The following is a 22,319-nucleotide window of genomic DNA, read 5'->3' on the forward strand; positions in this document are numbered from 1 at the left end:
GTTCCACCCAGTAACATCTTGACTCACCCTTTCTTCACCGCATCTCTGCTCTGGTCCATCCTGAGATAGGATTTGCAAGACTGAGTTGTCCCAGGCTTAACCAGATGTCTGCAAGACTTTGACTTTTCCCTGAAGAATCCCTGGGTCTCAAAAGACTGGTTGTTATTCCTTGAAAATACCCTTTGAGCATTTCTCCTTCCTCTAGGAAAAAATTTGCCTTTGTTAGAACTTCAGAACACCTGGGAAGTTGAGCCCATGTGATGCTTTATATCCCTGAGGTCTGTTATAATAAATTCTCTTATTTTGTGGGGTCTGCTAAAGCAGCAATCCCAATATGCAAGCAAGCTTGCTCTGGGAGTGCTAGAGGCCACAGAACATGGTGATTCGCTACTCTAAACTAGTGTTGAAAAGATAAAAATATTAGCTTTTGTGTAGTTGACCTCGTTTCTGTCAAGTTACAAATTGTTTTGAGAACAGCAGTGAAAATGCTCCTTGGAATGCAAGTGTCTGTGCTGGTGGGAGGAAGTGTATTAGCTTTAAGCTTGTGTTTTGGAGTATATTTAAGTGCTGTCTACACAGGAAAGATTTAAGTACAGCTTAGATGCAGGAGCCAAACTGTATTTTGGAAACAATGATGGTTTACCGGGACTGTGATGTGCAACGGGTTCAAAACCAAAAACCCCTGTCTGGTAAAACATGAAGCCTGAGTTGTGCTTCTAGGCTTCGATTTGAGGGCAGTCTGCTTTCTAAAGGTGAAATGCTGATATGTCTTGGCTATTTCCCTCCTAATAAATTAAACGTGCCTGGGAATGTTCCCTGGCACTGTGGCCAACTGTCTCGGGACTGCCTTGTCTATACTTTTAGTTACCAGGGCAGGGTGGCTGCATCCAAACTGCCCAACGAGAGTGGTTCCCTGTGGTTTGCTGACTCCTGAACCTGGGAATTGTGTGGGAGAAGGCTAATTGGCACGGCCCAGTGCTGGGGAATGTCCTAGCTGCTTTCTAGCATACATGATCATGTTCCAGGGCCTGGGAATGTTTCCAGACAAGACTTATGAGTACAGATGTTAGTCCTTGATTCTTCCAAATTCTTCATGGACTAAGGCATAGAAGGACTATTTACATGTCAAGGGGTTTAGGATGCTTCAGAAAGGTAGGTTTAGGAGAGAATCCTATTTATTTTGGGGCAGTAATTCTGCACTACTAAGAATTCTCTGCCTTCTGTCTCCCTTTCAGATGGTTTTAGTATCTTCCAAAATGCAGTCACCTTCTTTCCAGCCACTACCACCGATAGAGTAGACGTGTCTGCCCTCTGTCAGGCTATTCCTTGTGTATGAATGAACATACTGTGGCCTTTCAGGGAAGTGCTGTGTATGAATTATGCTTTTTATGGTTGTGAGGAATTTCATTCTGATGTGGTGTGCGTGTGTGTGAATATTAAGAGCCCCAGTTTGCTGTCTGGGTGAAGTGGGTGGTGGGGGGCAGGGGGCTGGCCTTGCATCTTTTAGGCAGTGGGTCTTTATGAGCAGGAGAGCAAGGAGACCACTTTATTTCCTTAGATGTTTCTTCTAGTGAACAGTTAAAGCTGTGTTGGGCTGACTTCATTGATCGTACAGGATGATTTCCTGCAGGCTCTCTGGTGTTTGATGGTGGATTATTGGCATGGGAGTGTAGTCCTTGTGTAGATGAGCCAGTAAAACAATGATAATAATCCTAACTCTAAGCAGACATCCCTCCTGGAAGACAGCGTATCATGTAAGCTGCTGAATATTGAAGCAGTTTTTCCTGCCTTTTCTGTACTTCCTGCCCTGCCCTTCTTCCATCGCATCCTGAGTTTCATTGCGAGCTGTGGCTCGGTCATACTGACACTTCAGGGTACTCTTTGTCTTTCTATAGGTTATGGAACATGCTGTCAGCTTTGCTAGTTTGAATATTTATGGAGAGAAGCGGTTAGCGATATAAAATGCTGTTCCTGTTCATTGAGCTTTGTCAGGGGCTATGAAATTTTACTTTTACATGTGTCATCTAAAGTCTTGTGAAGTGAACGCGTGGTCTGTTGTGCTTACACCTGTGACACACCCCACAATTTTGGGAACATGTAATCGGTGTGACAGCATCAGCTTTGGAGCACTGCTTTGTATAAAAGATCCGTTGCTCAAAGGTACTGAGCTGTCAGAGCTGACTCTGTCAATTAATATGCAGCAGGCTTTGTGTCTGCTGATTGTTCTTCTACTTTAATGTGCGTAATGATCTGTCTTACAGTAGTGGTGTATATTTAAGGACACGGTACAGGGAAGCTCCCTGGTGTCCCACAAGGCTGCCTGTGTGTCTTCAGGGCAACACAGCTTCTGGCAAGCCACCGTCCTGGAGGCATTTTAGGAATATGAAAAAGAGAGGTTGCAGGCTCTACTGATCCATCGATGGTCAGTATTCCTCCTCTGCTCCACTCTGTTCCTGGAGATCTGCAGTGCTGCATGTGTCCCAGATGGATGTAACTGGATGAATGAATGGAAAGGTCAGGCTGGATGGGGCTTTGAGCAACCTGGTCTGGTGGGAGGTGTCCCTGCCCAGGGCAGGGGGGTTGGAACTGGATGATCTTTAAGGTCCCTTCTGACCCCAACCATTCCATGATTCTGTGGATGTTCAGGATAGTTGGCTCTTTTGAAGAGCTGGGTATGTCAGAGAAGGGGCCTTCACGTGTGGTGCTGCTGCTCTCTCCTAGACAAAAAGTCATCTAATAGAAAATTTTACTTGTGTCCGTAATCAGCAAATTGTCAAAGGCCATATTTTATTTACCATTTCTATTGGTGATAAATGCAGGCTGCTGCCAAAAATTGCACTCTTAATCCTCCTTTGTGGTGCTCAGGTAGCTCCATGGTGAGTCGAACAACTGATCTGGCTCAAAAGCAACTCTAAAAACATTAATTTTCAGCCAGTTGCTCTGTCGATCAGGTAACTAATTCATTGATTTGTGTTGGTGCTCAATTGCATGGACATTTCAGCCTCCCAGGATGGCATTAGAAATGAGGTGCGTGGGATAGGCAAGAAGTGGACAAGGACCCTTCCCTTTGCCAGTAGCCCACACTTATATTTTATTAAAGTCACGTGAAATGTAGATGGTTGTCAGGCCTGAAAGTGATTTTAAGTATAGCACTGTGCTGTCTGCTCTTTTGTTTCGTAACACAAATGTCTTTTATGTGTGTAGGGGTGAGAAATAAAAATACCTGCTTTGCTTTCCTTTCCTTGAACACTCAGTCCAAACTTACAAGTGTATCAGCTAAGCTTGGGAGCTTAAATTTAAATAGCAAAGCCTATATTTAAACCAGGAGTTTGGTGAACTTGGATTTCTTTTCTTTTTGTTGCAACTTTTCAGAAGTGTAAAGGCAATTTTTCAGACTTTTCAGAAGTCTGAAAATTCAGAAACTTTTCAGCACTTTAAAGGTAATGGAGCAGCCAAGCTTCAGGGTTTGTAATTAGGGAGTGGAGCTGTAAGTTGCTCATCAGCTGTATTATCTTCATTTCTGAGTTGTGAAGTCTAGTTGTGTGTTACTGTTGGTTTTCGGTGGTGACAGGACAAGTCTGTGATGGAGCTTGATTTATGCTTCTGAAACTGTGCTGCCCATTCACAAGCCCATGTTCTTTTCTTGCCTTATTTAAATCTGCCACTGCTTTTAGTTTGTGTCTGCCACCGGAGGTTCTTTTTTTCTGAAATATAGTGATCTTGTCATTGACCCAGTTTGGTAAAGAATTAGTTGCCTCTCCTTTCCTCCGGCTTGATTTAGCAATTAAAGTTTTGTTATTCTATAGCTAAGTCTTAAAATACTGTACTGTCAAACTGTGTTTAACATTCCGTGTTTTGTATACAGCGGAAAAGAATAATTAGCTCTTTAATTAACAAGAGTACAGAAAACAGTGAGAAGCATCAGCTGCAATGTGCTTTTCTTTGGAGTCTGAATCTTACTTCTTTTAGGAAAAGCAGCAAATTATTATGTACAATGAGATTAATGCTGAAGTGGTTGTACCTGAAAGGTAGATTGTGATGTTGAGTTTCAGATACACATGGCCTTTATTTGAAGTCTTAGGGAAGTTTATGGTTAGAAACAAACAAAAACAAAAAACCCAACTGAGAAACTACCCTTTTAAAACTGAATTTTGTTAAGAGCTAGGCTGAGGAAGTTTTGCCTGTTTTAAGGAACATTACAGCTGTATTGACTAGTTAAAACCAGATAACTTGTTCACCTTTTAAAAACATTATCATTTACCTTGAATCACGTGTTCCATTTTGATAGCCTCCTTCATATAGAAAATATAGCATGAGATGTCAGTTTAAATGCAAGTCTAACAATGCTCTATCTTCTATGTGAAAGGAAGTATTCTGTACATTTTTCCATGTTTGACATCATGGTGTTTTGAATAACCATGTTCCATATTCATATCAATTTTTTGTTTTTGTTTTCAATTTATGCACAGCACTTGCTCTGAAATTTGGGGACTGAGTACACCAAACACGATAGATCAGTGGGATACAGCAGGCCTTTACAGCTTCTCTGAACAAACCAGGTGAATATTCTGCCCTCTCTCGCATCGTAGAAGTCTTGTGGGAGGGATTGGCTTTGGAGGGTCTGTAATGGGATGCTTTAGCTGTAAAAATAGACTAAAATGCTTCCTAGGCCTCTCATGGTACAGCACTTTAAAATATTTGCTTGCCAGTGTAGAAATCCAAGTGTTCTCAGCTGATGTTTTGACCAATGAAACTCTAATTCTGGAATATTCCTTTTTTTTCACGCCAGTGCCACTGAAAGAATGGGAAGACTTGTTAAATGCAAGCTCTAATGTGATTTGGTATTTATATTAACAAAGTTGGGATACTTAATTCTTTAGACCTAATCTTACAAAGTGATTAAACTGCTTTGTATGCCACAAGCTTTCCGTTAAATCTTGCTAATTGGCTCATATACGAGCTACTAAAGAATTGTTTGTAAATTCTTCAGTAGTTAACGGTGGGCGAATTCTAAACAGGTTCTCTATTTTTTCTCATGTCACATTACTTGATTTGTGTATTGAGGTTTGTCTCCCATCCCATAACAATCATAAACATCTGCATTTGTGTAAGCATATGCAGTCTTGTCTTAAAACTAGCAAAACGGTTTCAGCTGGTAGCGGGGCAGATGAAGGTGAGAAGATAAACGGTACAGCCCTTAAAAGAAGTGAATTCATGCTTTTTTTGCATTACCGTTACACTGCCACGTGGATCACTCGGGCAGCTGACTGCTTATAGGCTTATTTGCAGTCCTGTGGGAATTCTTATGCTTTAAAGCCATAAAGCATCCATGCCACAGCAAAGCCTTGAGGTTTAGCAGTGGAAGGGACTGTTAAGTGTGTGATTATTTTTATTTATTCTCTTTTGTGTTTGTTTTTTTTTTTTAACAACTGTCTTCTGCATTTAAAAAAAAAATGTATGTGAAGCAATCATCCTAAATACTTGGTTGGAGGTAAAGTGGCTTTTAACCAACTCTAAATTCACTGGCAATAATTTGAGCAGCTCAAAACTAAGTTAAGACACTGCTTGATACCCTCGTTTTTTATGACATTTGAAACCTTTTTTTAACAAGAGTATAAACGTCACTAACAGTGTCAGTCCACTGAACTGTGAGAATAAATAAACCATCCATCCCGTGTGTGTACGCTGTTGCTTGAGTGATTATGAGGCAGAATGAAGTCTGTAAATCCTTCTCCACATCTTTCCCATATAGATCTCTCGATGGCCGCCTGCAGGTGTCTCACCGTAAAGGATTACCACACGTTATTTACTGTCGCTTGTGGCGCTGGCCAGATCTTCACAGTCACCATGAACTTAAAGCAATTGAAAACTGTGAATATGCTTTTAATCTTAAAAAGGATGAAGTATGTGTAAACCCTTACCACTACCAGAGAGTGGAGACACCAGGTAGGAAGACTCCTTCTGTCTTCATATAGCAGCATCTGTACGTACTTGTTCAGCGTAATGTTTTAAATGAAAAATAGAGAAAGATGATGCTTTCTCTTGCCAAAAATACAAGATTCTTACATACTTAGTTTCTGAGAATACCATGCCCTGGAAGTTTTTAATAGTAAAGATACTGAAAAGTCTTTACAAATGTATTGACTACCCCTGATAAACACGTCCAGTACTGCTAGCAGTTTCCAGGTGGCTGGAAACTAACCAGTCCAGACTGAAAAAGAGAATAGAGATGACTTAGCTTTGCTAATGCAAAATAGTTTTAATCGAGAGATACCTCAGGAATCTGACTCCTCTGGTAAATAGCAGTTCAGTTGCAGTATTAGCAGTACTGAAGAGGCAGAAAATTTCAAATCATGTTAAGAAATTGTTAGATGGTTTAGATTTATTTATTTATTTTCCTTTTAGATTGCAGAACTGAGTCTTTTGAGGATTTTACTAATGCTTTGTGTTTTGTTTTTCCAGTCTTGCCTCCTGTACTAGTGCCGCGGCACACTGAGATTCTAACGGAGCTTCCGCCTCTTGATGACTATACCCATTCCATTCCTGAAAACACTAACTTTCCAGCTGGAATTGAACCACAGAGCAATTACATACCAGGTATTTTCCTAACTCCCACTGTAAACACTACACTTAGCATTATGCCACAGGAACAAAGATGGTAATTTCATCCTGCTAAGTCACCAAATTAATTGAAAGACGGACCAATAAATAAAATGTAGTTGATGTCATGTATTAATTCCAGTGGAAATACCTGAAATTAATTAATTAATTCCAGTGGAAATACCTTGTTTGCAGAATGCTATTCTGTGTGAAACCACACTGCTGTGGTTTCACAATAGCTTACTTGATTTTAATAGCTTATTTAAGATTCAAAATGCTAATGCATGCAGAGTAGACCTTCACCTTATGCTTTAAACCTGTTTTACCAACATATAGGTGTTGCCAAATGCTGTTTATTTGTGATTGGGGAGTAAACTGTTTCTCAATGTTATTGTGTACAGTATGTGAAGAAAACTCAAAAGTTGCAAAACAGTGACTTAAAAAATATTCTGATTTGTAGTTCACAGTCAATCAAGGTCTGCTTAATGTATTGTTACTCTTGTGTGGATACAGATTTGTCTTATTAGTATGAAAGAACAACCAAACAATATTGAACTCTTAAAGAATTCCTCCTCGTCGTCTTTGCCTCTTCCCCACCATAAAGAAAAAAAATACCAAGACTAATCTGCTACAGTGCACCCAAAAGCCTCTACCCTTATTGAAGCATAAAATGAGTGACCTTCATTTCCTGCCCCAGCTTCCTGTTTCCTATCTCTTCAGGAAGTTGCCTGGAGTGTAAAACCAAGCAAAGCTGAAGTTTTTTTTCATAAATGTTTAATGCAACTTTGTTACGAACAAGCTGAAAATTCAGATCTGGTCTCTCTTGCAGAATAAAATGACTGCTGTGAAATTCAAATACAAGGGATGTACGAATTGTATCTACACAAGGATATTACTTGTGTTTTCTTTAAATATATCCAGAAACTGAAATGGCACCCAAAAAGCTTCAATGAATTTCATCTTACCTGTTTAATTTGTGCCACATCTGTTGCCGCCTTGGGACAGCAGATCTTTAAAGAGCAATTTAAAGTGCTAGTAGCTGGTGTAGCTTTCTTCTCTATACTTTTTTGACTCAATCTGACGTCTTGTGATAGCATTTGCAAACAACTTGCTGGAAAAGCCAGCATTTCAAAATCCAGTGCTATGGAAATGAGCTAAAGTGCCTCTTAAGTAATTATTTGCAGGAAGTTTTTTCAAGGTGATTATGGGTGTTCACGTGATACTTAAATGTTTATACAGCTAAACCACACCTTGCCGCCTTCTCTTTGTCACTGACACCCTCCTGTTGTCTTCATATCTGGCATCTCACTTTACTTGACCTTGCTAACTTAATCTTGAATAGTTAGCGAGGTTCTGATAAGTCTTGAGAGCCTGCTTCAGAGAGCAGTTCTCCTTAGTGGTAAACCAGACTAACCACCGTGGTAGTTTTGCACCGCAGTGATGTCTTGGTCTACAGAGAGGTTGGTTTCACCTACAGCTAGGAACCATAGAATTGTCCAGGTTGGAAGGGACCTTTAAGATCATCGAGTCCAACCATCAAACCAACACTGACAAAAACCACCACTAACCCGTGTCCCTCAGCACCACGTCTGCCTGGCTTTTGAATACCTCCAGGGATGGTGACTCCACCACTGCCCTGGGCAGCCTCTTCCAAGGCTTGAGAACCCTTTCCATGAAGCAATTTTTCCTCAGATCCATCCTAGACCTCCCCTGGTTCAACTTGAGGCTGTTTCCTCTTGTCCCATCACCTGTTCCTTGAGAGAAGAGACCGACCCCCCCTGGCTACACCCTCTTTTCAGGGAGTTGGAGAGAGTGAGAAGGTCTCCCCTCAGCCTCCTTTTCTCCAGGCTGAACACCCCCAGCTCCCTCAGCCTCTCCTCACAAGACTTGTGCTCCAGACCCCTCACCAGCTCCATTGCCCTTCTCTGGACCCACTCCAGCCCCTCAATGTCTTTGCTGTCATGAGTGGCCCAAAGCTGGACACAGCATTTGAGGGAAGAAGGTGACTGTGAAGGTGCAGGATGGCCTTTGGGGCTGTACATTTGCTTTCAGGTTACAGATGCTCTGAGCTGCATTGCCCAAACTTCTGGCAGTGTTCAAGCTCTGCTAAAAATTTTGAGCATTTATTTCCAGCTGTGGTGGTGCTCAGCCTCTGACCCTAAATCAGTATTAATAGTACTAGGTAGAGGAAATCTCTGTTCAGACAGAGACTAGATATGGAAAATAATCTGTGCCAAATAGCCCAGATTAGCAACTGGAAACGGGAGGTGTGGGTTGGATTGGAAATGGTTATTGACCTTTTACCATGGTTTAGCTGTAACAAATGATTTGGAAATGGGTGGGGTCCATTTAATGACAATGAATTCTATAAAAATGTTCAAAACAAATACGATTTTTGTCATCTTTACTTTGCTAGTAAATATTTCCCTAATGTCCCTGGTAAATTCTCACTTGAATTTTGTCATGTCTACGTTTAGCATAGTAGTTTTACAGAAGGAACACAGATACAATTCGTTTTGATTCATTTTTATTTAATCAACTGACTCCAGTTTCCTCTTGCAGACTTCCTTCTGATCTTACTATATCGCTGTAAATCTCAGACATAGTATTTGATATAATTTGATTTTAATTCTTAAGCAAAACACTTTATCTTTAAATAAAATGCTTTATCTTTAAATTTCTGCTGTTTGGTAATAATGTAATTAAATATGTCTAATCTCTCAGATGTCTTGGAGAAAATTCTAAAGTGGTTGTAGAGATAGTTAGCTTCAAACACTTTCACTAAAGAAATCCAGGTTTTGCCTTTATAGGAAAAGACATTTGCCCGGTTCAAAGAAAATTATTTCCTGAAAGGCAGTTGGTTAACTCATTATCGGGGTTACAAAGCACATTTTGAATGGAGAAAAGGAACAACCATATTCTCCTGGGTTTTGAAGATATTTTTGTGGAATTAGACACAGTTATTAGTATCAGAATGCTTGAAACTTGTTACTGAGTTTACTGTGGTCTGTGAAACTCCTGTCTTTAAACTAGTTAAAAGAATAGATCATTGTTTTAATAGAGCATGGAGGTAATAATGATAATAGAGCTTGTGCAGTGTAACTAGTTAAATAATACAGTTATCATTAATGAGTGAAATCAACTGTTGGGTATTGATCTGGGGACTGAACTGAAAAATAACCTTTAAATCCAGCAACTTCTGTAAGGCGTGGGAGGGTATCTGGTCTGATGGTTACACTCCATAAAGACAACTCACTTTTTTTTTTTTTTGAAGTCACCAGATGGTTTTTTTCATTTGTAATTCTACTAAATGTGAAAGCTGTTGATCACAATTGCAAAATTGTAGTGAAAGGATCTTGTGTTAAACGGAGCAAACAAGGATTAGCTGTTAATTATATAACATATTTGAGTGGTCGACTGGTGTCTGCAAGAGATGATACATTTTATGAAGACAATAAGACAGGTAGTGCCTTTGAATTCCTACTGGAAGGAAAAAGGTACAACAAAATGAAATTCCAGTTCAATATTCAGGTATCATATGGAGCTCTTGAAGACTTGAGGACAAAAGCCCCAAATGTTAAATCTTGCAGATTCACCAGTCGTTGAACCAATAGGTGGATTTTATATATATATATATTTATTTTTTTTTTTTTCAGAAACACCACCTCCAGGCTATATTAGTGAAGATGGAGAAACGAGTGACCAGCAGTTGAACCAAAGCATGGATACAGGTAACATTTATTTTTTTTCCGCTGCTTCCAAGACTTGGGATGACGAGGCTTGATCCCTCTGCACCGTGGCATCAGTTCAGCCTGAACGATGATGGCAGGGAGCCCTCTGTACAGCCTGGTGTTTCTGTTCAAAACATCCCTTTCAGTGTTTTGTGAACAAAACAATTCTTTGCTAGAGCAATGCTTTTAAAATATTCTAATAAATACATTTCATTTGTGTTGTATCAAAAGCAAGCAGATCTAATTAAGCCTTTATCAAAAAGCCTATAGATGTTAATCATTGACTGGTTTCAGCTTACCCTAACTTTACAAACTGGAAACAGATTCATTGAAGCAAAATATGTGTAGCCCTAAACAAGTTGCAGAAATGCTACATTTTGAGGACCTGTCTCTTAACTCTGACATCGTTATCACTTTTGCCATGTTTCAAATTAATTTTGTAGGGAAGGCTCTATTGAAAGAGTAGTAGAAGCATCAAGCATTTGTGCCTTTGTATGAAGGAGTTTCTAGATAATCTGTTTGGTCTCAGACTTGGACAAAGCACAATTAATGTGCTGGATAAGAACCCCCTGCTATGTGCTGGCAGGCTTTCGACTGTGTTTGGTTAGCTAATCTTAGCAACCTTTTTCAGTTAATTGGAATAAACTGCACTGGTTTCTGTAAGAACTTCAATATTTTCCCCTCTATGTGACAATTGGTGCCTTAACTAACAAAGCCTAACATCAGCAGTCACTGTAGGAATGTTTCTGTGCAAAACCTCTCCCTTTTGCCCCAGTAGCGCAAATTATGCTGGAGAGTTCATGTTTTTGGAGTTTTTTGGTTCCTCTTTCCAGGAAAGAATAATTTCCTCAGATGAGGAAATTTCCTGTCCTTTGAGAATGGAGAGGTAATATCTGGATTGTCTCATCTACTTTTTCTTAGCTTTTTTTGCCAGTGAATTTGGGAAGAAGTCACTTCTTTCTCACTGGAGAAGTGTGTAAATAAAGTTACGTTCACAGAGTGTGCATGAAGTGCGAGCTCTGCCAAACGCAACACTAAGATGTTAATGGAGTCTTTATGAGGAGGGATAGGCTCCCAGGAGTCTGGAAAACTAAGTCCAATCTTAATTCAGAATAAGCATGTAACATGCAGGAAAACTGGTTGTAGGATTTCTGAGGTTTCTTATTCCAAAGGATTTTAATGTAAAACCGTATCTAGATAATGCCTATACCTACCCATCTCAAATAACAAGAATTGTTTGCTATAAAACAATCTGTATTGCTTCCACAGGATCCCCAGCAGAGCTGTCTCCTAGTACTCTCTCCCCAGTTAATCATAGCCTGGGTAAGCTGGAAATACTTTTAATTGTTTTGGTGTGTATGATGACTCTTCTTTATATATATATATGATTACATTAAAAATGAAAATGCATTTTAAGAAAATAAGAGCTCTATTAGGAGGAGACTATTGGGTTGGCTTCATGATGATAAACGTAATAGGGCTGAGTTAATAATGTCATAGAATGGCTTGGGTTGGAAGGGACCTTCAAGACCATCCGGTTCCAACCCCCTGCCCTGGGCAGGGACACCTCCCACCAGCCCAGGTTGCTCCAAGCCACCTCCAACCTGGTCTTGAACCCCTCCAGGGATGGGGCAGCCACAGCTTCTCTGGGCAACCTGTTCCAGTGTCTCACCACCCTCACAGCCAAGAAGTTCTTCCCCACATCTCATCTCAATCTCCCCTCTTTCAGTGTCAAACCCTTCCCCCTCGTCCTATGGCTCCCCTCCCACTTAATAATAACTACTCTATTTGTGTAACTGTTGAGCTTCTAGCAAAGAGAAAGAACAATAATGGTTGTGTGTGCGGGAATGGCATTTTAAAAATAAATGGTTTAAAGGACTTTAGCCTATCCATAGTGCTGCCCAGACTTGCTGTCTCCCTTGTATGTGTGTTCTGTCCCTCATCTACTCTGTCACCTGTGGCCACAACACAATTGCTGCTCCCACACGAGTTGCCCACCTGCTTTGATCAGTGTGTCTGTATAAATGCCTCAGGAAGATCAGATTCCCTGGGGTTTGTTTGAGGAACGGTGACAGGATGTGACAGGAAAATGCTCTTCAGAACGCTGAGTAAGTATTTAAGGTAGGTAGAAAGGGGAAGCAGTACAGGAAAAGCTGAAGATGCACAGAGAAGATACTGAGCTGTAATAGCAGAGTGTAAAAGGAGCTTAGAACTACTTTTAGATAAAGAGACAATAAAAGATACAGTGTAATACAAGGGAACATTGTTTTCATATCATTATTTTATTCCTTTCTGTGGTTCAGTGTTTGGTAGTTTTGGTCTTTTCTTTAACCTTGCCAAAATGTTTCTAAGTTATAGAAAGGCAACAGGATCGTCTCAGCGTCTGGCACTCACAGCAACATCAGCTTAATCATTTTACTGAGCAAAATGCAAGCCCTGAACTGCATGGTCTGTGGTCAGGTTAGATCACCCTTTCTTCTTCCAGTCCTTCCCTTGGGTGGGATATCAAATTCCATTCTAGTTACTGGGGTAGTTTGAGGAGACTTGTCAGGGCAGATAGATTTCAGCCTCAAATTCTGTATTAAGATTATTTTTTTACTTTTTTTTTTAGACTTGCAGCCAGTTACTTACTCGGAACCTGCGTTTTGGTGTTCGATAGCATATTATGAATTGAATCAAAGAGTGGGAGAAACCTTCCATGCATCACAGCCTTCGCTGACCGTAGATGGCTTCACAGATCCATCAAATTCAGAACGATTTTGTTTAGGTCTGCTTTCCAATGTAAACAGAAATGCTACAGTGGAAATGACAAGGCGACACATAGGTAAAAAAAAAACAACACACACCTATGTTTTTTTAACTATTTCATTTTATTTTAGCTGTTAGATTCTGTGGAATGATCCGGGTAGGCTGGGCAGATCTGTGTGCTGGGATCCTTTCACCCTTGTGCATCCAGCCATTGAACTTCTCCCTTTCCTCTTGCCAAGGAGAGCTTGGTCTGTCTAGTTAAAGACAGAAGTGGAAAGACATGGAGGTCACCGCTTCTGAATTCAGGGAGAAATCACAGAATGATATGGGGTTGGGAGGGACCTCTGAAGATCATCTAGTCCCACCCCCCTGCCAAAGCAGGTCCACCTAGAGCACCTTCTAGTGCTCTAGAAGGCAGCATCTTCTGGTACTGTGGCCAGTTGCTACTTGGAAGAGACATAGTGATGGCTGGAGCTGAAAGGAGCTGCCTTTCCTCAATCAGTAGTCACTCAGTTGGTGACAGCACCAGTCACACAGCTGCCAGGCTGAGAGCCACCCAGGAGGAAGCCACTCAACTGTCTGGGATTCCTCTTCCTCACATTGCTGTTCTCTGCCTTCTGGAAAAAAAATGATGCCCCACAGCATCCCAAGGGGGCATGTTTTTGGCTTTTGGGCTCCTCCTTGGACCACTGGTTAGCGTTTATATTCAGAGCTGCTTATAATGGAAATTTAAGCTTTCATTATGAAATACTAATGTGTTGCATAGTTTATTGTAACTCATAAAATGAAGAATGGACGTTGGCAGTACTTTTTGAATTCTTTCCTGAAATGGGAGAAGCTGCCATTGAGATAACATGCTGTTTCAACATTTCTTTGTAATGGTCAGTAAAGAATATTGTTTTCCACAATGCAGCATCTTGGCTTTCATCTTAATGAAACTACTTTTTTTTCCCCTCCTTTTTTTTTTTTTTGATTCTTTTATTTAGTAACATCACAAGATTTTTTGGTTTTTACTTTTAATAAGAACGTTCAGCCTCTTTAGTAGAACCTTCTAACTCCCTGTATGCCAGATCAAAATGTTTCTCTAATAAAATTTTAGATGTGCTAATGCCTGTGCTGACTGATCAAAATGGTCAATGATGAGGAAAAGCAAAAGTGTGAGGAGCTTTCACTTTTTGCTCACATTTTGTTTGAAAAAGAGCTTTGAAGATTAAGGGGAAGAGAAACTATGGCCTTTAAAGGACATGTTAATTATAAATGGTTTTCTTTGGGGGATCAGTTGTACATTATTTCTCTTACTTGTGCTAGAATTTTTTTTTTTCTACTCAGGGAACAAGTTCACAATTTAAAAGTGAACAATAGGATTTCTCACGGGTATTTTTTTTTTTTAATAGGGCTAAATGAAATCTTGATGGTTTTGTCCAAGTAGTACAGAGAAGGGGAATGCAGTGGGTTGTGAAATAGTGTGGGTGCATGTAAGCGGAGAGTGTTGAAGTTGTGTCCTTGTGTTCTCTTTATTTTGCCATAGTGGCCCGTGCCACTTCACATGCAACAATTTAATATTAGCACAGGTTTTAATTCTGTTGCATCTAATCTTTTTACTTCAATGTTGGCATTTCTTTTAAGTGAAAGCACTATTTGGTGATTAACGCAGCTCCTGTATTTGGATTTGGTTAGAAGCCATTGTGTGGCTAGAAAATCCTCTCACTTTTGGGCAAAAGTTACTCTGCTTCTCCATCAAATACTGTACGTTCATGGGAGATAAATGCAAGTTAATTGTGTTCTGCTCCTGCCGTAGCTCTGTGGTCCGGTAGATAATTGATTTCTTTTTGTTGTAAAGATAAACCTCAGCCTTTTCTGAATCAAATACCTTTTTGTTTGTTAATCTGCTTGCATCATATGGTAACTAGAGTTCCTTTGCATTTTGCTGCAGGACGGGGAGTACGTCTCTACTACATCGGTGGGGAAGTTTTTGCTGAGTGCCTAAGCGATAGCGCGATTTTTGTGCAGAGCCCCAACTGTAATCAAAGATACGGCTGGCATCCTGCAACCGTCTGCAAAATCCCACCAGGTCAGTGGCCAACCAAAGGTTTCCTGCAAAAATACCTAGATATTTGCTTTCCTTTTGATAATTTTCTTCATAGTTTTGGGCTTCTGTGTGGCAAACGCAAGTATTCATTGACTGTACCCTTTTAACTTTTTTTTTTTCCTTTATAGGTTGCAATCTAAAAATCTTTAATAACCAAGAATTTGCTGCTCTTCTGGCTCAATCTGTGAATCAGGGTTTTGAAGCAGTTTATCAGCTTACTAGAATGTGTACCATAAGAATGAGCTTTGTTAAAGGATGGGGAGCTGAATACAGGTAATAAAAATAAAAAAACAAAACACTTTTCTTTACATTTAGAGTTAAACATTTTTCTGTTTTCACTAATACACTACTTCTGTCTGGCTTGAAGGCCATATATGCAGGCTTCTCACTGCTATTGTAGATAATGCTGTCTGCAAGTTAAATCCATATTTTCCTTTTTCTCTCCCCTCAGCTGTGGAGCTCCTGTAATAAAGACCAATAAAGTGAAATTTAGTATTGCATTGAAGTCAGCTGTTGAGCAAGGAATGTCATCAAAGTTCTGTTTCTTCCCTCAGTCCTGTGGTGAAATCACTGACAACCTCTAGAAGTTTTGCAGTTTGTGCTATGGGATTATTTGCTGTTTATCAGATTTACAGTAATTTTGGTCTCCTTCCTGTTCTATATAGAATATAAAGAGTTTGTTAGTTTGTGGTGCAGGATTCAGTTGGTAGAACCCGATGGAAAGGACTGGAATCACTCGGAGTGCATTCCGCAGAATAAAGCAGCTGGGGAACACACATTTAAGAGATGGCAAATATTTTGGAACTTGTAGTGGAAAAAACTTTGCAGGAGTAGGATGACTGTGTTTGTGTAGTAAAACTGCTAAAAACCCATTTTTTTCAGTGGAAAAAATAGTCTTTTATCTGCTTTTGAATAGATTCCAATTGTATTCTCTATTAGCACAAACTAAGAGCTATAGTTGAGGACAGTGCCTGGTTTTAATGTAGTATGGGAATTTTGGAAGAAAAGGAATTGACTTCTAACTGAGCAGTATTAAAGATTTCATTATTTTGGAGAGCTAGAGATGTGGTTTTAAACAAATCCCTTAAATCTCCCTAGAAGTTGTCCACTGAAAGAATGAAGTCTGACGTATCCATACCCTGTCGCAATATATAATGATTTTTTTAAATCCATATATTCTCTGAAGTTGAGTAATTACATGTAGGTTCTGCTCTGAATCCTGGGGGTTTGATTCTTTTATCTGCTCTTGAAATACATACATGTAAATAGCAGCTCCAGTATGTGGGGGAGGCATCTCGGCTAAATGAAGCCAATTTTGTAAAAGCCTAATTAGGCGAAATGAGAAATTTGAGTAATGGAATAAATTGTTACCTCTTTGTTAGCAAGAGGTACACAAGAAGGAATCTGGCTCAAGTTTAAAGAACTGCTGGATTTGGCTCAAAAGGAATATGTATACACTTACGCATAATTAAATACAAAATTCAAATCACAACAGAAGAAAGGCTTAATCAGTCAGATTATCTGGAGACAACTTGAAGTGGATGGAGCGTAAGTGCTGGGTTAAAAGAGCAGGGGGACTTTTTGGTAAAGTTATTTTTAAGGAGGGAGAATGTTGGTTTTTGGCTATAAACCCTTCAGAGAACATAAAACTGAAAGAGCTCCAGTGGAAACGCAGCCAGAAGAGCACAGGAACTGATTACTGACGTAACGCTGAACTAGTTACTTTGCATCTCTCTTTAAGATGGTGCTAATAAATTATTGATGCAGGAAACTTGTAAGTTATGCTGCAGTTGTGATTAGATCAAGACGAGGTTCCTCCTGCAAACGCAACTTTGAATTTAAAAGAGCGCAGTCTGAATTGTCAAAATAGACCAGGAAGCACTGGAAAATACATTCTTGTTAAAACTTCCGTGCTTCGTTATTATGTCAAAATCGTTTCCCATAGAACAGGCTTTGGCAAAGCCAAAGCGCTACTTAATTTTAGGCATATGTGTGTAAACGTGCAAAGTATAAGCTTGGTAGACAAAATAGCATGTACCTTTTTGCTCCTTACGTGTTGGCTTGAGTTGAAGATGGTGGTGGAAGTTCAGATCAACAGTCAAGTGTTCATGTTAGCTCAGGCACTATCCAGGTCTAGGATCATCTTCGGAAGAAAGTTAAGTAGAGGTAATCACAGAAAAAAAAAAAAAAATAGTCTTACATGAACTGGAAATTCATGGGTAGAATCACAAACTGGCAGGAGTTGGAAGGGACGTCTGGAGATATCTAGTCCAGCCCCCTACTAGAGCAGGGTCACCCAGAGCAGGTTGGACAGGAATGTGTCCAGATGGGGTTTGAATGTCTCCAGAGAAGGAGACTCCACACCCTCTCTGGGCAGCCTCTGCCAGGGCTCTGTCACCCTCGAAGGAAAGAAGCTTTTCTTCATGTTGAGATGGAATTTCCCATGTTCCAGTTTGTGCCCGTTGCCCCTTGTCCTGTCACTGGGCACCACTGAGAAGAGTCTGGCCCCATCCTCTTGACACCTACCTTTTATATATTGATTAGGTCCCCTCTCAGCCTTCTCTTCTCCAGGCGGGACAGCCCCAGGTCTCTCAGCCTTTCCTCAGCAGAGAGGTGCTCCAGTCCCTTGATCATCTTTGTAGCCTCTGCTGTACCTTCTCCAGTAGTTCCCTGTGTCCTTCTGAAACTGAGGGGCCCAGAACTGGACCCAGTGCTCCAAGTGAGAAAAGGCTGAGTTTTTGCTTTGAGACAGCTGTGAAGTGATTGTCACTATTTCATCAACTTTTGCCTATGTAGTGCGTAGCCAGGGCTGTTGAACAGAATCAGTTATAAATTTTTGAGGAAGTGTGTTGTGGAACACATTGTAGGGGAGTTGACAGCGGTGCAATCATGATCTTCCTTCTTTGGGAGAGGATTCGAGACTAAATGGAGTTATTCTTCCTGTGGTTTAGATTGTTCTTTTATTGGATCAACTTTGTTTTGGCATAGATATTTGGGGCTAAGATAACAATGTTCTTTAGAGTGCTGAGAGAGCACAGACCCCGCTGCTTTCCTCTCCTAGAAAATGTGAAACCACAGACAACTTTCTGAAATCCATCCTCCGACTGGCTTCATCTTCCTGCCTTTTCAGTTCCTCTGTTTAGGTAAACAGATTTCCTTGAAGCCAAGGGTTGCAGCGCCAACACTGAAAACGAAGGGGCTGGGCTTGTGTTTGACTAATCTGCTGCCTTTTGAATCTTAATACCTCCTTGCTTTGGCTTTGGGATAGCAGGAATTACTAGGAAAAACTGGCTCAGCAACAGTAGTCTTGCTGGTCTGGCTTGGGAAAGCTCCCATGCCTGGCGTGGGTACAGTGAAATAACAGGATTTCTCAGGTAGAGTGTGTCCAATACTGATTTCTGTACTTTGGAGATGAGAAGGAAGATTTTTTTTTTTTTTTTTTGAATAACAGGTCTCTGAAACAAGGGTATATGAGAGAATGAATGAAGCTTTTATGGTTGTCAGCCCTTCAGCTTTACTGAGGCTTTCTATATGGTGTTTAATTGAGGGCTTCTATTGTGTAAAATTACAAGGCAAGTTTATATTGAAGACAAGGGAAACAGATTTTATTGCTCAAATTGTTAGCGTGAGGATGTTGCAGTGCAAAACACGTGTAGAAGTACAAAGTTACAGGAAATCAGAGATAAAGTTTGGTATTCCTTTGAGATAGCATCACTTAGCATGGTATAACCACGCACTGTGTTTTGATGTAGCATTTCTGACAACATCTAGCAATTTCCTTATATGTTTGTCTTCTCAGTTGCTCCAAAAAGCCAGATTTTATGATCTCCGTAGTACTGTGCTGTTTGGCCATGCTGATGGTGTGGAGACAAGTGTTTCTATTCTGTATTTCTCTGCAAAATTCAAACCTAATTACACAGGTGGACCCTTTGAAGGTTGAGATACAGTTGCACACAACCGTGTGTGATGTGAACACCACATTGGGTGGACAATCTTCAATTTTTAATTTCTTTTTCATAGAATCATAGAATGGTTTGGGTTGGAAGGGACCTTATAAAGGGCCAGGCTCTCACCACCCTCACAGGAAAGAATTTCTTTCTGGAATTTCTTTTCAGAAGTAAGGCTTTTCGTGTGGCCCTTGAAGCTAGTATTGCAGTTCTTATCTTATTCTCCAGAGCAGAATGTTCTCAGTGTATTATGGGCAGGTGTGTAATTAGTGATGCATCGTACAGATGTGCAGTGTTATGGGTGGTTTTTCTTCAAAGACTGACTGAAAAACATTAGTAACAGTTGCGGTAATGGTTACAGATTATTATTTTGTATGATATTTGATCACATGACGGAGAATCTTATGGCAGCCAAATCTGCTTTCTGACTTTCTTTGTTATTCTTGTATTTTCTAGGCGGCAAACGGTAACAAGCACTCCTTGCTGGATTGAACTTCATCTGAATGGACCTCTACAATGGTTGGACAAAGTATTGACTCAGATGGGCTCCCCTTCAGTACGCTGCTCCAGCATGTCGTAAAACTCCTTCCTCCGTTACCAGTGGGCTAAATATCGACTCCAATCAACAGACTTAATATAACAGCTCTTCTGTCGTAGTATTTGTGTGTGGTCCCCATGAACTGTTTACTATCCAAAAAGGTTTTTAAAAAACAAAAAAAAAAAAAGAAAAACAGCACTTGAGGTCTCATCAATTAAAGCACCTTGTGGATTCTGTTTCCTATACTCTGATACTAGATGAAAATTTAGTTTATAGAAATACCTTCTTCAGAAAGAAGGGACAGTTCTAAAGACTCTTAATGGTGTTTTTATTGGATATATAATTGAGTGTCCTAATGGTTTATCAATAACATGAATAGCAAAGTATATGTCCAGATAATATATCATGATCTCAAATATCACAGTATTGTGCTGTTCTACATTTTAGTTCCCATAAATAGTCATTTGGTTTTTTTGATTGGGGCAAATCTCACATAAATTCCAAGACTCTACTCCTTTATTCTTTTATATTTTTTTATATAAGCAGGTTTTCGACTTGTCCTAAACATAAAAAGCAGACTTTCCTTGTAGAAAAGCTTAACTTTTTGCTGCCTTCTTAAAGAAAAAGAAAATCCCTCCATTGGAAGGGAAAGAAATGTCTTGAGATTCATCTGTGAAACCTTAAGACACTTTATATGCTTAATGGGGCCTAAAATGAATTCATATTATAAATTCCAAGTCTTCATCACACTAGGAGTCTACTTTTCCCTACTCATCTGAGTTGACACATCTGTTACCAGCAGTATTACTGGCACTGATATAATTTGGGACTTTTTTAGTACCTTGAATCATTGAAATCAGTATTTTTTTCTCATGGAATGAGAATTTACTGTAGCATTGGATACAGAATTAAGTACGCAAGGTTCTGGGCGTACCCCTTACATCTGTTTGGGGTTTTTTGTTTGGTTTATTTTTTTTAATTAAACAGATGCTACTAAAAATAATGGTTTTTAGGTTTTGGAGCCAGATACCTTGAAAAATCCTTTCCCAGGGTAAACTAGACTCTTTCGTAGTTTTTTAAATAGATGCAGCTTCTTAACATATTTCAGTAACAGAATTTAAATTTCTGATCAGAGTGGCTTTGTATAGCTTACTTACATACCAGATCATACGCATTCATTATGTCATAATGGGCCTTGTTATTAAAAGTAGTTGCTTCTGCAAAACCTCTAGGATAGTGGTTGCTGAGGTATGACCAGCGAAGGAGGACTTCTAGGTTCTTCATGACAGTGCATGTTATTGTGAACCCTTGGACACTACAGCTGCACCATATTAAAAAAAAAAAAAAATATTCTGAAATATATTCTACAAATAAGTCTGGGTTGGGGAAGGGTTGGGAAACTGTATAGAAGGGTTATTCTGACTTGAAAAAATATACATCTTACTAACAATCTTGTGATCTAGCTGTCTGTCATTCTTTTGTTATTGTGGCAGTAGCAGGATTGCTTTTTGTCTGGTTTTTTCTTTCCTCTCCCACATTTTCACCCATTACACTAGTACCGTACTTTGTAAGTACGTCTAGTGATAACTTTAGCTTTGAGAACAAAAAAATGTGGCCAGTGTTACAGCTTTTAATCAGTTGACTGAACCGATGGTAGTAACGGATATTCTTATGCCGTAATGACTAGGGCATAGAAGCAATACCAAAAATCAAGCCTTGAAAAAACGGGCCAGACACCTTTTAAATACATAAATAAATAAAAGAATTGGCAAAGCAGTTACCAGTTTGTGCTAGTTTTACCAGTAGACCAATGTATTGGTAGAACTTGTGAACCTAAGAAATAAGCTTCATGCGTGTTGCATTTGCCTAATACGTGAATACACTAATAAAAGTTTTAATTCTCATGATGGTGGTTTCATTTTTTTTTATTATTATTTATTATTAAATTGCTGTATGTGTTTTCTGTTGAAGGTTAGGAATCACTCTAACCCACCCTTTAGAGTTTTTCAAGACCCGCCTGGATGCAGTCCTGAGTCACATGCTCTAGCTCTAGGTAGTACTGCTTCAGCAGGGGAGGGTGACTAGATGATCTCTATGGTCCCTTCCAACTCTCAAAATTCAGTGAAATAAACGGCACAAGTGTCCTGTGTGTTGTGACTGGAAAGGTATCGTTTAGGGGTTGAAATCACTTCTTCTACAGCTATCGTGGAGGTTCTGGGTCTGCGTGCGTTTAATGGCACAAACTTCTACTCCAAGGTTATTAAAGGAGTCCCTTTTTATTTTTTTCCCCTGTCACAACCAGGTCACATCCCACCAGCTCAGGTGTTTACTTTCACCTGTGAAGCAGTTAGATAAGAGCCACTTGTCTGGGGGAGAGACTCCGTTGCATTTACGAGCAGGTTGGGGCTTGAATGGGGTTGGGCCACCTAATTCCTTGGCTCCTCACTTTTGGATTTCTGTGCTTTGGGTGAGGGCAGTATTCCTTGCTTTGACTCGAAATACTTAAAATACTCTCTCCTGCCACCGCTATTTCAGCCACAGCTTAGTGGAACTTACCCCCATTTGAAATGCTTGCTTGCCTGTAGGTCATTTAAATCCCTTTTCAGCAGCTCTCGAGTAACTTTTAGCCTACTCCTGTTTCTTAATCCAGCGCCTTTCTGGCTTAT

At 39.9% G+C, this 22,319-nt stretch overlaps 1 protein-coding gene across 5 annotated transcripts in view; it reads left to right on the forward strand.

Moving 5' to 3' along the window:
- The window catches only part of SMAD2 (SMAD family member 2), a 53,158-nt gene extending 31,598 nt beyond the window's left edge, over positions 1-21,560 (forward strand). For 2 of the 5 annotated variants that reach the window (XM_014960804.1, XM_014960805.1), the window contains exons 3-12: positions 4,470-4,559; positions 5,753-5,946; positions 6,463-6,597; positions 10,257-10,331; positions 11,601-11,654; positions 12,684-12,791; positions 12,943-13,155; positions 15,013-15,150; positions 15,297-15,441; positions 19,572-21,560. In XM_014960804.1, the coding sequence (XP_014816290.1) occupies positions 4,470-4,559; positions 5,753-5,946; positions 6,463-6,597; positions 10,257-10,331; positions 11,601-11,654; positions 12,684-12,791; positions 12,943-13,155; positions 15,013-15,150; positions 15,297-15,441; positions 19,572-19,695 (1,276 nt within the window). In that variant the 3' untranslated portion in view covers positions 19,696-21,560. The remainder of the gene's footprint in view (positions 1-4,469; positions 4,560-5,752; positions 5,947-6,462; positions 6,598-10,256; positions 10,332-11,600; positions 11,655-12,683; positions 12,792-12,942; positions 13,156-15,012; positions 15,151-15,296; positions 15,442-19,571) is intronic. The other 3 variants (XM_014960807.1, XM_014960806.1, XM_014960808.1) reach the window with 3 other exon arrangements.
- Positions 21,561-22,319: the final 759 nt, after the last annotated feature.

This window comes from Calidris pugnax, unplaced genomic scaffold (assembly GCF_001431845.1).
Source record: "Calidris pugnax isolate Ruff unplaced genomic scaffold, ASM143184v1 scaffold150, whole genome shotgun sequence".
Taxonomy (NCBI): Eukaryota; Metazoa; Chordata; class Aves; order Charadriiformes; family Scolopacidae; genus Calidris; species Calidris pugnax.